This window comes from Scatophagus argus, chromosome 14 (genome assembly GCF_020382885.2).
Source record: "Scatophagus argus isolate fScaArg1 chromosome 14, fScaArg1.pri, whole genome shotgun sequence".
In the NCBI taxonomy this organism is placed as follows: domain Eukaryota; kingdom Metazoa; phylum Chordata; class Actinopteri; family Scatophagidae; genus Scatophagus; species Scatophagus argus.
This window is the reverse complement of record NC_058506.1, coordinates 9,202,887-9,217,875: the sequence shown is the minus strand read 5'-3', so window position 1 is coordinate 9,217,875 and position 14,989 is coordinate 9,202,887. Positions and strand designations below refer to the sequence as shown.

Here is a 14,989-nt window from a genome sequence, read left to right as displayed (position 1 = left end):
TAGACCCTTGCTGCTATGGCAACCTACTCATGGAATTTCACCACCAGAGCAACTTGCACTGTGTTGCCGGTGGACACACCTACACTTCACCCTGATTGGCTGATTGCAGCCCCACGTCTCCTGTGGTTGGTTACCTGCTCTCTCTCAGCCAACCTTCTATCTTCCTCTCGTCTCATATCGTCAAGTCTCCGATGGGGACCTTTTTCTTGCTGCCTCACCATCTCTCGCTCTTTTCTCTGTTGCTGGGAGAGAGGGGTGACAGGAAAAAGAAAAATGAGCACAGTTTCTATGTTTGCACATGGAAATTTACAGTGGATAGCCTGCTTATAAGCAAACCCTTCCTTGTTTTTTGTGCAAAAAGCTGGAAAAAATAAATAAAGGGAGTGGAAGAGCAGAGGCTGTGAGTTACTCTCACAAACACACACACCTATTGCATCCTAATAATCTTTCAAGTGTCCTGCTTTGATTAAATCTCTCTCCTACTTACATTTGGAATAGACCAGTGTTTAACCAATTTTAAGGAAACACTGAAACAACAAGGTTTGTTATATGTGGTAAAATGAGAACCAGACATAAAAAATAAACAACTTGCACATTGCAGGGATCCACTATTCACTTATTTAATGCACCAGAGTGGAAAAAAATGAAAACTTGGTTGTGAGACGAAACACCCAGAGCTCTTTTGCTCACTCAATTGTAGTTGCCACTTCACAGCTGAACAGAAGTGCCAGAGACATCACATGATGAGATGGATGTATATTAAGGGTGTTCAGTCTTCCTGCAGTCAAATACCTTACCGATCTGGCACAATGCCTATAATAACAAAGCAATAGCGGTGTAATTATGTTGGCTTGATTCAAATCCCACATAACCCCTCAAACATTTCACAGCTGCTGGCACTTTGTCAGCCTACCAGTGAGCTGAATTTTATGGGCATGTCTTTCAAAATCTTCTGCAATAGCAAAAACCATGTCTAAAAGCATGTTTTTAACCGTCACCTCAATCCTAACAATTAAATCACACTGTAAACAAATCTTCAAGTCTGTTTCATCATCATTTGTTGTTTTTCATGACTATTTGTCAGTAATGATGACAATTTCATGTCAACTGTGTATTAACACTTCAAAGCATGTTCAGTTGTCTGCTGGGAAGAGAAGATGATATATTGATACACATTCAGGTATCATGATCACCAGAGTCAGTGGGAATTTGCATTATTCCATACAGTGATGTGCAAACACTTAACACAGAGAGTAAAAGACTGTTTTGGGTGGAGCGTTTGGGGGTGAAGGTAATAACAAAGAAGGATGAGCTGATTATATCTCAGTGGTGATTCAGATGTGGGATGGCCAACATGTAAACATTATCATATGTCTCTACACGTACTGTGAAAGTTATGTCAGTTTTATCTCTCATTTCTTGGTTGCGCTGTTATTTTTTAGTTATACCACAGTTGGCTTGTTAGTTGTTTAGTTTAATTCTTACAACCTTAAAAATAGATGCATGTAGTTTCTAAGAATTTTGTTCTTCAAATCAACACATTCAGCCCCCAAGGTTGGTTCACAGCTTCATAACAGGCAGATAAGGTCTCTTCGTCTAGAGAAAGTCTGAAGCTTGAACCACTGCTACAACTCAATAATCTTAAAACTTCTTATGAGTCAAACTACTCTCTAACTTCATACTCACAAACAACTCACTCGGGGCAAATGTTTGCAGAATTAATAATTCATACTAGTGTTGCAAGGGGTTTGACTTTCTTCTATTCTGAATAATCTCACTCTGTTCCTCACCTATTTATTTAATTATAATGAGTATTAGTAAACAAAATGTTACTGTTCTCAGGGACCGTGGCCAGTGATGGTGACCTGAACTTTTATTGAGTATTTGCAAATAGTTATTTAATCATGGAGGCTGCGCATTGGTGGCAACTGGATCGGTGAAGTTTATAATTTAATATGTACAGTATAATTTATAGTTCACAATTTATACAATGCATGCAATGCTGTGCATTTATGACCAAAGCATGCAGCAGTAGACCAAATATTGAGGGGCCTAATAGGGGCAATAGCAAGCAGTTTAGTGTCAGAAGGACAGGATAAGAAAAAACACATTACAGACAAGGAATCTGACATTTTAGTTGCTTGGTTAAAAAAAACATCGTATATTAGTATCATAAGCTTTTGGTAAAATGCGCAGGATTACAATTTATATAGCGTCCAGGACACCAATGTCCTATCCCAGATATCACATCTTTGTGTTTTAAATTTATAAATATGTAAATAAATACGTACATTTATAGGAATAAAAACCATCACTATACAAAAAAAGAAAAGTTCATGATGATAAGCTGTGAGAAATGTGGGGTGAATGTAGAATCTGACATTATTATGAATGTGTGCATCTGCACTACTCACAGCCGTTGCATGTGTCTTTATTCCCTCAACTAGGGAGAGGTTTTAAGCACAGGTTGTACCTAATATCACAGTCAAATTTTTTGAAGCTCAAAGTACATGACAACAACATCCCTTAAAAACTCACCTACTTTTTGTAAATTGAGTCCCAATTCACAGTTCAGGAACTTTCTAATCTTTCTTTCTAGTGAAATACTTTTCACCACCAGTGCCAAGCTTATGAAACATTTTAATTTGCAGGTACCAGATCTCAAATCTCAGTACTGAGTGCAGTATTGCAATAACCTTTAACATTATAATGTTAAGTGTTGTGTGAAAAACTGTGACACAAGACAGAAAGAAACTTAAAATAAAAGCAAGGAAAATATCTTTCCTTAAGATGGAATTTGATGTTTTTGGATATTAGACTGGAAGCAGAAGGAAATGGTCACCTTGTTATCTACAAAGTTACAACATGCACCTGCCAGCACCTATTAACCTCACTAATTACTACTCACTAAGACAACAGTCTCCTGGCTATAGCTTATATTTAGTGTACCGATAGGAGAGTAGCTTCATTTTTATCTATTAACTCTTTAACAGTGTTTCACAGCATCAAATTCCTTCACAGATTATACCTCTTCAAGTCGCCGACGCTGTTCCTTCTGTTCTTCAATGCGTTTCTGCCGGTCATGCAACAGTTGTCTCTTGTGTTCCTCAGGGTCCCTGCGCTGAGCAGCCAGTTGGGCCTGCTGCCTCTTGTGAGCCTCCGAGCGCTCTTTGTTCTCCTGCTGCAGACGCTGGAAGTCCCGCCTCAGGGTGGACTCACCAGGGACATTGAGGATTGAACTGATGACCAAAATTGAAGATAAGTGGGAGAGAATTTTCAAGGACAATCACACAGAGAGCGCAAGACAAGGATTCATACTACTTGGACAGAGATGACAAACTGCAATTACCTTGACTCTCGGTCATCGCCACGATTTTCATCTTCTTCATCGCTACCACTGTACTCATACTCTGTCTCTTCTAAAAGGAAAAACAGAATAAAGAGAAGTTATACATCAAATGAAAAAACAATGTGACAAAACAATGTAGGCTGGGTCACATCTTTTTTGGCTCTTTCCATCTCATTTGCTTACCCTTCTCTCCCCTTTTCTTGCGTGTACGGTCAATATGGTCTTTGAGCTGGATTCGGACTTGGCGCTCGGTGGGCTGGTCTCTGATAAAGGAGTGCTTGAGCAGCTGTTCTGTGGATGGTCGGCTGGGATATGTCTTCACAAGGCAGCCCTCTATAAAGTCAATGAATTTCTTGGACCTGAGAGGAAGGGGGAGGTTAGAGGATGATAAACTTGTGAGGAAAAGTGGCAGGGTGGGGAGGTACACAACAGTTGGCGGCTGGGTTGTTAATGCCAAGAATCCAGAGCAATGGAAGTGGGACAGGGTCTGTCTTTAGCCCCTGTCATGTGTCCAGTATTTTCTGGGGCGGAATTAGGTCTGTGACATTTGTAGGAAAGCATGAACTGAAGCCATTAAGGTTCCCAGTTGAAATCCCAACATTCAGCACTGAACCACTTCATTCTGTGATGTCTTTAAAGAAATGATCTGACTGACAGGGGAGCTAGCAGCTGCAATTAACCAGTAAACAGAGTGAACAGTACATAAACAATTTGAAAAACTACTTTACTATCAGTTGTTACTTTCTTCTCACTCAGTTACTCTGAAACTGGAGCTAAAATGAGAGAACAACACAATCACTTTACAATATCATGCAATTAAAACTATATGTATGAGAGCTGTTATTTTGTGCATCACTTATGTTTTTGTATTTGTATAATTGTTTATCCTGAGTAACACTGTACTGACTGAAAACTTCTTTAAGATTATGAAATCACTGTGAAAGAAACATTACATTCTGTATGCAGTGAACTATACTAAATGGGTCCACCAACGAGCAAAAGGAAAAGTAACAGGAACAAAATAAACAGGGCAGGAAGGGGAAAAAAAGACAAATTAGTTTAATTTCCTTGAGTTTGTTGCCTTGCTCACAATGATATTTGTATCAATACTGGGACAAAGCACATGAATTCTCACACATCACATTACCTAATCAAGTGACACTTGCACCCAAAGTAACCTGAAGCTTTGAAAAATTACAAATTTTCCTGTAGCATTTGCTTCTTGCACAAACAGCATCCTTTCCATCGCATTAAGTGAATTTATATGCACTGAATCTGGTTAGGGTCACACTGCAGTAGCTTGTTTTATTAAACAACAAGAGTACAACAGAGTAACCATGTTAAAACAGTGCATGTAAATGTGCACTCCTTCCATGACCACTTTTGTTTATCATATTTCTTTTTGGATTTGGCTACCTGATTATTGCAGAACTTATTTTATTACAAACTGATGTCTTATTTCAACAGAAATAGAGATGATCTTCAAATGTTTGTCTGATACACTATATAAAAAGGTATTCATATAATTTGATAATGAAAAATACTGGAAAAGAACTTATTTACTATGTAGTGTACTACACAGAATCTGATAGCGAAAATTATACCTTCTTCTTTCGTTTTAAAGTCCAACTGAAATCACATTTAGCCATCCATTTTCATAGTCAACAATAATCAATCAAGCAAATCAATGTATTTTTTAAATGTATCATTAACATTTTTTTGTATTACCAAAAGTAAGAAATATTGTATTTCGGGAAACATCAGGAATGCTCCTTTTACTCTCGGCTGGCTGGAAAACTGTGGTTGTGTCTGTGGTTGCCTGACAGCAGAAGAAAGACTGCCAGAGTGTCTGTGCTACAGTGACAGAAACAAGTAAGTAACGAAGTAAGCAAAGTTGACATTATGCAAGATTTGGCTGAATCAAAATTAGGTCTCCATCTATAAAGGCAGATACCTGGGCAGATAGATGGTATTCTCTTGAACTGATGCATAACTGAAGGCCACCATCGTGAAAAGAGCACATGTAAAATTTAAAATTTCTCATTTCGGTTTCTAATTTTTTTCTCAAAGGAGAAAACAGACCAAAGACAAAATAAATAAATAATAATTGTTATTTCATTTCAGTTGGGCTTTAACAATGGTCAACTTTCTTTTATGTTTAGGATTTGACACTTTTACACACACATGCATCATGTATATTTAAACAGGGCTCTGAACTCACAAAGACAGCAGAACTGTTGATAACTCACCATTTTTTGGACTTAAGTTTTGGAGGGGGATTCCTGGGAATCAGGAAGAGGGCCCTCATCGGGTGCATGTCACACAAGGCTACACAAATAAAAGAGATGGTAAGAGTTGTTAGGTAGTATTAAATCCTCCTACTTGTGCTGAGAGCTACAGTACAAAGAGGGGAAAAAGGAACAGCAAAAATCTGATGTTAGAGAAAATATCATAACTCTCACACATGGTAGTTTGTATTACTATCCACCATTACACATATTCTTTGTATCCTCAATCATGGTTACAGCTGCTGTTATCCAATATTTCCTGGCACCCCAGGCTTATTGTTACACTGAATGTAAGAACAAGGCCTGTGAGTCATTGTGTTCCCAGCGTAGGTAGGTAGCTAAACCTGACTGGTTAGCTTTACACTTTGACAGTAAATAGGCTTTTGTAACACAGTCTTTTGGACATATGCAACGTGACTTGAGACAGCCTGAGGCTTATTTCAGCATTTTAAGGGCCACATTAAAACAGGAAATTCACAGTTATACTGCTAATGTGTGAGTTATCTAACAAGACTGTTTGACATGAAATGCCTATGCTAGTAATGCTTAAGAAAAAAATATTATTTATTCTACAGAATTGCATGGTTTATTTTAATTTCAAAAGGAATGGATCACCCATTGACAGGATGTTGGCAGTACAAATGCCAAACACACTTCTGATAATTTGACTATGGCTATAAGATACATATATATAACTGAATATGAACTTGTTGTTTTTTAATTGTTATATAAATGTAGTGATTATCATTAAAAATAGAAGATGAGGAAAGACAGCAACTCAGACTGCAACTAATGATGAGCATCATCACTGATCAATCAGTTCACTACAGAAAAAAAATCGAAACATGTAGCAAATGAGAATTGACCACCTTAAATTATCCAAGACCAACGTGGTGTCTTGACATTGTTTAGTTTGTGTGGCAAATGGGTCAGAAATCCGAAAACATTTATGATGGTTTTGAAATGAGAAATTACTTCTAAAATTATTATTTTTGTTGATCAACTAACAAATTGACTGACAAATGGTTACAGCATCACTAATGAGTGTGTACTTATCCCAATAGAGTGATGAGTACACACTCCATAATTTATAATGCAGCAGCATCAGCTTGACAGTTGGCTTGTATGCCTTAAGTAATTCACAGCAGCAACAACATGGTCTGTAAGAGGTCTGTAAGAGGTCAGTAGACTTCAACAGAACAACGAAACTGGACTCCCCTTGAACTTTAAGCTTAAAGATCCCCTCCAGACATGCTGAGATGTACAAAAAATACTTTGAATAAAGACATGCCTTTCTTGCATTAAAGAGATCAATTAATTTGCTAGGAATTCTTAAAATAAATCCCTCACTGAAATATCTAGAATAGAAAGAATACAGAATGTCTACTCTCAGTGGACCACTGGAAGCTTACGGTTTCCACATCAGTCGTGTCTAAGTTTCACATTGGTTCATGATTTGTTTCCAAACTAGTTCATCATTGTTCATAGACTATAGGTAAACACCTTAAACTGAGACTTACAGTCAGTATAGAAAAACAGCCTTCTTGTCTCAGTTTACACATAAATCACTGTGCACAGCCAAGTAACACAAAGCAAAAAGTTTTAAAAGCTTTCAGCAGAGGAGCAATCCGAATTTGATTTTATTTTTATTCAAAAGAACTGTTTGTCCCCAGTTCAACAATTACCTGCAGATAGCTGTAAAATTCAGGCAGACAGAAGGCACATTTTGTAACAGCAGCCCCATATTGTTCTATGCTACTGCTCTAATGTCCAATGCAATACTAAAATACACTAATAAGCACACACACAAGAGTGCAAATCAAGTTTTGCTGCACATAGCTGTATTATAAGCACCAACTGGTCAAATATACTATGCACAGCAAGTTACTCAGGATGATCCACTGTTTAACATGGACTTTCTTTACCAGTGCTGAGGTAATTTATTTTGAAAACATTTTGGCTGCTACTTTTAAGTGAGATTTTCTTTGCTTCTTAGTCAGGTTTGACACCAATTCTCGAGGCAGACAGATCTCCCCACTAAAGAGACAAGAGAGATCTGTGCAATCAGCCTCCACACGCCAACTGCCAGCTCACGACTACACTACCTTGATTACAGTGAGTCAGCTGTCCATCTGAAGGCACAGACAACAAGGCCTCATATGCAAGACAAGACTCATTCATCATGTCTTTCAGAATGAGCTTTGAGAGGACGAGACATGTTCTGTTGCTGAGTACACAGAAAAGCATGATATAACCAAGAACAGGTTAAAAAAAAAAGAAAAAAAAGGTGCACTTACGTGGAGCTCCTTCTGCCATCTCAATGGCTGTGATCCCCAAGGACCAGATATCACTCTATAATATACACAAGAAATAAGGTAAGTCGCCATCTTTTTATATGTGCTTACACACAAAATATAAATGCAGTGCTGCTGTTACCCTGTAGTCGTAGGTGGAGTCAGGATTCTCATCACAGGCAATAACCTCAGGTGCCATCCAGTAAGGTGTGCCGATGAAGGTGTTCCTACGGCCAACAGTCCTGTCCAACTGAGCACTCACCCCAAAGTCAACTGAATGTGGACAAAGGAATCAGACAGATGGCTGTGAGATGATGAGGGATAACACGCACGTACCTACTTTTGAGCCAGAAACTTTCAAGCATTCAACATACCAAGTTTGACCTCTGCATTCTCTGTCAGCAGCACATTCTGGCCCTTGATATCTCTGTGGATAACTTTATGGGCATGTAGGTGAGAAAGGCCCTGCCCACAGACAAATAAGCCAAAATTGGTCAGTAAGCAGTAACTTGCAATAACCTTTGCTGCAGATTACTTTTAACTGGTGTAGCTGTGATTTCTCACCCTTAGGATCTCTCTGCAGATGTAAGCAATCCAGTCCTCTTTTAGAGAGCTGCCCTTAGTGTTTTTCACCAGGTCTGTCACTGATCCCGCACCACAAAACTCCATCACCAGCTTCGTACAAACACAAACTTAGCGATTAATTAAGAATTAATGAAGCACACTGCTGTAAAATCATCGGACCGGGTACAAGTAAAGACGCACCCAAAGTTGGTCATCATGTCCTGGTGGACTCTTCTTAACAAAGGCACCATAGTATGTGGCTATGTTGCGATGGTGGCTGTATTTTTTCAGCATGTTGATTTCTGCTTTGATCTCCTCTTCCTCCTCCTCCGTAACATCCATGACTTTGATGGCAGCAAGCTGGCCCGTCTTCACGTGACGGCCCTGATTCAACAACATTTTTGGATCATCGTTAACAACAGCCAACCAAGTTTAAAATGAACTGAGACTCTGTGTTTCTTGACCTCCTGGAATTTTGCTCATTAAGTGCTTCATCACATCATTTAACCATTTTTTTTTTTACATTTTCCTCTACCGGACCGTTTTATCTTTCTGTCACAGTCGCTTTAAACTTTCTGGACAGACAGCTGAAAAACTGACTGACATAGCAGTAAGATAAAATTGCTCTATTCTGAGAAATTAATTCGCAGAACACTTAACAAAATAGCATTCAATTTAATGGTTTTTGTAGCCAGTCCAGTCAGCTCAGCTTTAAAGCAACTCACTTCACAAGCCACAACTCATGTGTTGAATGTCCTCCAATTAAAGTCCTGTGTCATTGAGATGTGACAGAAGCATCATGTCTCACCTTGTATACCTGCCCATATGTCCCATTGCCAACGACCTCGACCAGCTCAAAGATTCCTGCTGGATCCTATAGAAGACAAAAACACATTCATACATCATGCAACATGCATGCAGAGCAGAGTCCAATATAGCAGGACATTTGTGTTTTCTTCCCTGGTGGGTCACATCAACTTAACATTTTCGAGATAAAAAAGCTCCATATAAAACAGCATTTCACATAAACTGCAACACATTCTTTTATTTTTTGCAGATTTTGAAGTAAAAATAAAAAGACCACACTCAAAACACACCATACTTGTTATTGTTAGTGATGGTTTCTTTCTTCTGCTTTCAATGCTACACATCTATACTTCAATGCAAACCCAAAGAGCAGGTTGTGTTTCATGTTGTTACACTAATGTTTCTTCAGTTGAAAATGACACCCCACTCCTAAAATCCTACTAAACAGCACCTGTTCTAGCAACTGCTGCAATCTGACTTCAATTATGTTGGCACAAAAGCTGTATAACAACAAGTCTGAAACAAAACACTGTTGAGGACACACAAAAAATAAACAGGCCAACATAATTTTATACAAACAATTATGTTAATATCATTTGAATTTCATATCTTAACAGAGCCCTCAAAATGGTAATTTAATAGATACAAATATCAGTATGACAAACTGCTCCATTTAGAATTATTTTCCTGTGCCTCGCAAGCTGTGATCCTAAAAAGTGAGCACAGGTGCAGATCTATCAAGAACACTGGTAGATAAATACACACACAGGCTCCAGTAAAACAGAAATGATACATAAAAACAAGAAAAAGCAACTGTACTGGTTTCTACCTTGTACTCTAAATCCAGTATTACCATTAAATAGTTCCACACAAATAATCTGAACTCAATCTTTCTAGCCTCCCACTCACTATCTACCCACAAGGCTTTACGCGGTGGAAACAGACCAACAGAAAAACTAAATACTGATATTAGATTATGTATATACACAAAGATGGATTCTGAAAACATGAGCAGGACTCCTGGCTTTTTCTTGATTTGCTCATTTTAGGTTTCAGTGCACTGAACACATATTTCACTAATAATGAGTAGGTTGCTTTGACTCAATTATGCAACCCCCTCCCCCAAGAGACAAGAGAAAATGACAAGCAGTTCCACTTTCATGCAATTTCAATATGGCTTTAAGAAGATGTGTGGGTGGTGAGACTGCTGCTTTGGGTTTAGAATGTATAGCATGACCTATCCTGCTTTCATCTGTTTCCAATGATGGGTTCTCTGCTTTCAACAAGGAGGGGAAAAATTCCTCTGAGACAGGAAACATTTATGGGGACAAAAGCATATATACATTTGTAAAGGATCTGGCAGCAACACTGGGAAATGACCACCCGTTTGATCCAAATGCACATAGCTCAAAAGATGACATAAACAAGCGGTCTAAATTTTGAAGCATGTTATGTACAAGGACACAAAAGTGGGGGGTGTGTGACGTCAAGTAGGAGGTAAGAGAATGATGGTATGAAGAGAATAATGTAATGATAGAGTGGGTGGCAAGGCAGGGGCGGTAGATTCACCCACGTCCAGCGCAGAGAGTGGGATGAGAGGAATGAAGTGATACAAGGGGAAGGGTACAGTTATGTTGAAGGAGCAGCATCAGCACACACAGACAAACAATTTGTCTGCAACGACTGCAAGAAAAACAAGGAAGCAGTAAGACTGTGGGATAAGTGCAGGAGAAATCTACAGGTAGCCTGCTTAAATCACAGAAGTGGCAGCTCTGATGCTCTAGTATCACACAGCCATGTTAATCAACAAACACACTGTATTAGAGAACCACAGGGAACAATGTACTAAATTTTCCCAAATGTCAAGTTGCATCCAGCTTGCCTGTCTTTTCAATGGGGAATGAACTCTGAAAGACATTGGTAATGGTCCATGGGGAAGTCGACCACACATTTCCTCAAGGGGTGTTAACTTATCTGACAGAGGAAGTCTTTTTAATAAAGCCTGCCATATCTGTGGTTACACAGCTGCAACACTGCCAAATCACGACTCAAACACAGAGAACAATTTTCTGGGTGATCAAAGTGTTGTTAATGTCTCCCTAAATAATTAAAAGCCCTTTAATAATAATAAAACTTGATGCTGGAAGGAAAGTTTTTTTCTCAGATTGAACAAACTAATGCCAACAGCATGTCAGTTTCCGGGCAACCTCACAGAACTAAGAGATGTAACAACATCAACATTTTTTTTTTTCATTTACCAAGACAGCCATATTTGGATTGTGCTACCATTAAGCGCCTGGTGTCAGTTAACCCTTTGCACATGGGCATGCGAACACCGGATCCGAATATTCGCAAACATCTGGATATTGAAAGTTGTTTTTTTAACTAATGGCTTTGTTTAAGCAGCTTATATGAGGACACGCTGAATTCATAACCACAATGCAATAAAAGCTAACGTGGAGGAAAAGTTGGTTGTGAACCACTTAATGTTCAATGTGTAACCTTTACTGGTGTTTACAGCAAAGCTTTATAAAGCACAAACCAATCATAGTCAGAGGTTTTACTAATGGTGCAGCATTCAATTTTTTTCTGCACACGTACATAAGGCAAAAAGAAAAGGTAAGAAAAAAGAATGCAATTATTAGCCAATTCTTTTAGACCTATATTCAATGGAAAACAGTACAAAGACAATATCTTTAATGTTTTATCTCATCAACTTCACTGATTTGTAAAAATAAACCTTATACCATATACCTTTTTGAGTTCACATTTTACACAGTGTCCCGACTTTTATGAAATCAGAATTGAACTTATTTCTATGCAATTCTACTCCAGCTTCCACTGCATGACAGTATTCAAAAACTACTGCAAGTAATCATACAAATTTCAGTGCCCCTCGACAGAAAACCATCTTCTGGGCCAAAAAATTATAAACAAAACACTGCTTTTTTTTCCCATACTTATAATCCAGTTATTCAGTCACGAGATTATATTTCCATTAGAAATGTTAAACTCAGATTTCCATTTCATATAGATTTTTCACATAGAAATAAAGAAATGAGGTTTTGAAAAATGAGATGAGATTGTCAGATGAGGCTTCTTTTAAGTTAGAGAAGGTAAGGTAGATCCACTGAACCAGGATTTGGATAAACTACCCCTGATCTCTGTTAAGCTCCATAAATCCTTTAAAGCTACATCATAGCGCTGCAGAGTTTAATGATATTTTCAGGACAAAAGGCATTTGACTTTTCCTCTTGAAATATGTTTTTGGAATGACTTATATGTTCTGATGTTTTAACTTTCAACATCACATCTTCTACCTGTGATTTCCTCAACAATATTAATTTTGGTGATGCATTTTTTTTCCATGAAACAATTACCCAGAGGAAAGTCACAGTTTTTACACCGGTGTCAGCACCTCATCTTCTCAGCTCTTACATTAGAGTTTTAATGGTGCCAAATGTACATTTTGAGTAACCTTTTGGTCCTTTTAACTCAACTCAAGACATTTAAAAAGTTCCCCATATAAAAGTGAAAACTATGGCTGTATTTAAAACTTGTGCCTATGTGGGAAAGATAGGGCAGTAATCTATTCAAAAAAGCACTGAGTGAATGGATACATTACTTCTTTATAATGCTAATACAGGTCTGTCTTAAGAGGATTGACTGCTGCAAAAAAATATGCATATTTTTAAGCCCTGCCATTGAGATGGCGAGATACACATCAAATGGCAGTATCAGAACCGTGGTCGTAATTCAGAAATTTTACCCTCTTTCAACAAATGGGAAAGTGAGCAGGGTTTTACTCTTTTTGATTTCATTTTTTACCTGGCAAGGTGGTTTCAATGTCAGAGGGAGATGTTAAAAAAAGTCAGGTAGCTTTTTATCTGTACATAATGAAAAAGAAAATGAAAAAGAAACAACTACGTGACAGTCACAAAGTGTATCAGGTGTTATCCCTGGAGACAGGGGAAGATACGTGTTTGTTTGTTTTTTTCAAACATAATATTCACACAAAGGTGGCAGGGGGCAACAATCTAGCTCTTTATTAAATGGAGAAACCTGAAAATACCATTGATGGTAATCTGTGATACCAAAACAGCACCGCTGCTGAAATACAGGCCAAAGGATGTTTATCACACCTCAACTTTGTTGCGTGGGTGTTAAATGGTCGTGGTTGTGTCAGAGGGAAGCTGACACTTCAGTTCATATGACATAACATCTAATGAGTCCGTCTGGCATAATTTTACATCAATAAAGTGCAGCACACTTATCATGTTATAACAATACTCACCCTCAGAGCTGCGAGGTCTATGTCATCCAGGCTTCGTGTGGGGGCGTTTTCAGACATAGCTGGCGAAACTTGAAACGTTAGCTAACAAGTTAGCCAGTTACAAGATAAGAACTACTTGGGGAAAGGTGTTGTTATAACGAGCTTGAACTGGCTTATCTATATAGAAAATAAAGCAAACTGGGTGCTCAGTGTGTTAAAACTGTTGCGGAACAACGCGGTAACACTTAGATTGACAAAAACATCGCAGATAGAGCTGCCACAGACGCACCCAGCTGGCTAGCTCACGTCAACTCTGGCCGACAGCTATGGTATCCGCAGTTGTTTTCCAGAAATGCTGGTTGCAATGCCCGACACAAAACACATTCAACTTAAAATAAGAGATTTCAACAAACTGGCAATGTCACCGTTAGCCGACCATCGGTACCATTCTAGCAACTGACAGGTTTTCAATGCGATGCACCTTCACTGTTGTTGAACACCTTGCTGCGTTCATTTTGACAAGACGCCGCGTCTTTGCTGCTGTACAACATCCCAGCAAATGTTATATTAATAAAACGTTGCTTGTCGCAGAAAAAACTCCCAGATATGTCTGGTGTGCCACTGAAACATTCCTTGTAACGCCGATAAAGTATAAATAACATTTACGGCTTAGCAAAGCAAGGGTTGTTTTTAAGAGAACGCAACGTCTGATGTGATGGCGTCCGGGTCCGTCCGCACCGCACCAGAACCAACCGTCAGGCGGTCATTATTTGCCTTAAATATATGTCCTTCCAGATTATTACTGCAGAATAAGTACGGAAAATGAAAATAACTGTTTCGTTGGAAATACGATTCTTTGTGACTGCAGTTGTCAAACTTGTTAACACGACTTTAATAATCCTCAATATCGGTAAGAGCGCACGATATTCCGAACACCCAGTCAGGTGCGCGTGATCTACGTTAACTGGTTAGCAAACGTAGCTAAGCTAGCAGGCTAAATAGTCTTTTCCAGAAGAAACTTTCCGTCTTCATCCATTTTCTGTGTTGACAGTCGCGCCTAGCACTGCCAACCTTCCGGGGAAAACACAGGCAGACAGGCAGGCACTATGTTCTCACCAGCCACCGTAATACTTGTAAGCTCGGGCCCTCGACTATTTAAAGTTAAGCGTTGCATTCATTCTCCAGCCTCCAAATTTTATGAACTTGAAACCGTAGTCCAACACTTTAGGTAAGGTGCAATTTCAAACTGCAGCTAACAGCCAAACTTGTTATTTCGCCATGTTTTGCTTCCCGAGTCCTCCCTCCCACTTCCAGCCTTGTTGTAGTCTTGCGGGGTTGTGCTAACGATTGGCTGCACATAACACTCCTCAAGTGTTTTCGCCCCTTGAATGGCTACGGTGCTTCATCAGGGACA

General features: G+C 38.8%; 1 protein-coding gene across 5 annotated transcripts in view; it reads right to left on the bottom strand.

Moving 5' to 3' along the window:
* Positions 1-14,986, bottom strand: part of mink1 (misshapen-like kinase 1) — a 32,769-nt gene extending 17,783 nt beyond the window's left edge. For 2 of the 5 annotated variants that reach the window (XM_046410053.1, XM_046410052.1), the window contains exons 1-12: positions 13,597-14,970; positions 9,304-9,369; positions 8,697-8,879; positions 8,496-8,606; positions 8,306-8,396; positions 8,074-8,204; positions 7,935-7,989; positions 5,599-5,677; positions 3,533-3,708; positions 3,350-3,419; positions 3,029-3,239; positions 135-242 (exon numbers count right to left, since the gene is read on the bottom strand). In XM_046410053.1, coding sequence (XP_046266009.1) covers positions 135-242; positions 3,029-3,239; positions 3,350-3,419; positions 3,533-3,708; positions 5,599-5,677; positions 7,935-7,989; positions 8,074-8,204; positions 8,306-8,396; positions 8,496-8,606; positions 8,697-8,879; positions 9,304-9,369; positions 13,597-13,653 — 1,338 coding nt within the window. In that variant the 5' untranslated portion in view covers positions 13,654-14,970. Of the gene's footprint in view, positions 1-134; positions 243-3,028; positions 3,240-3,349; positions 3,420-3,532; positions 3,709-5,598; positions 5,678-7,934; positions 7,990-8,073; positions 8,205-8,305; positions 8,397-8,495; positions 8,607-8,696; positions 8,880-9,303; positions 9,370-13,596 lie in introns of all 5 variants that reach the window. The other 3 variants (XM_046410056.1, XM_046410054.1, XM_046410055.1) reach the window with 3 other exon arrangements.
* Positions 14,987-14,989: the final 3 nt, after the last annotated feature.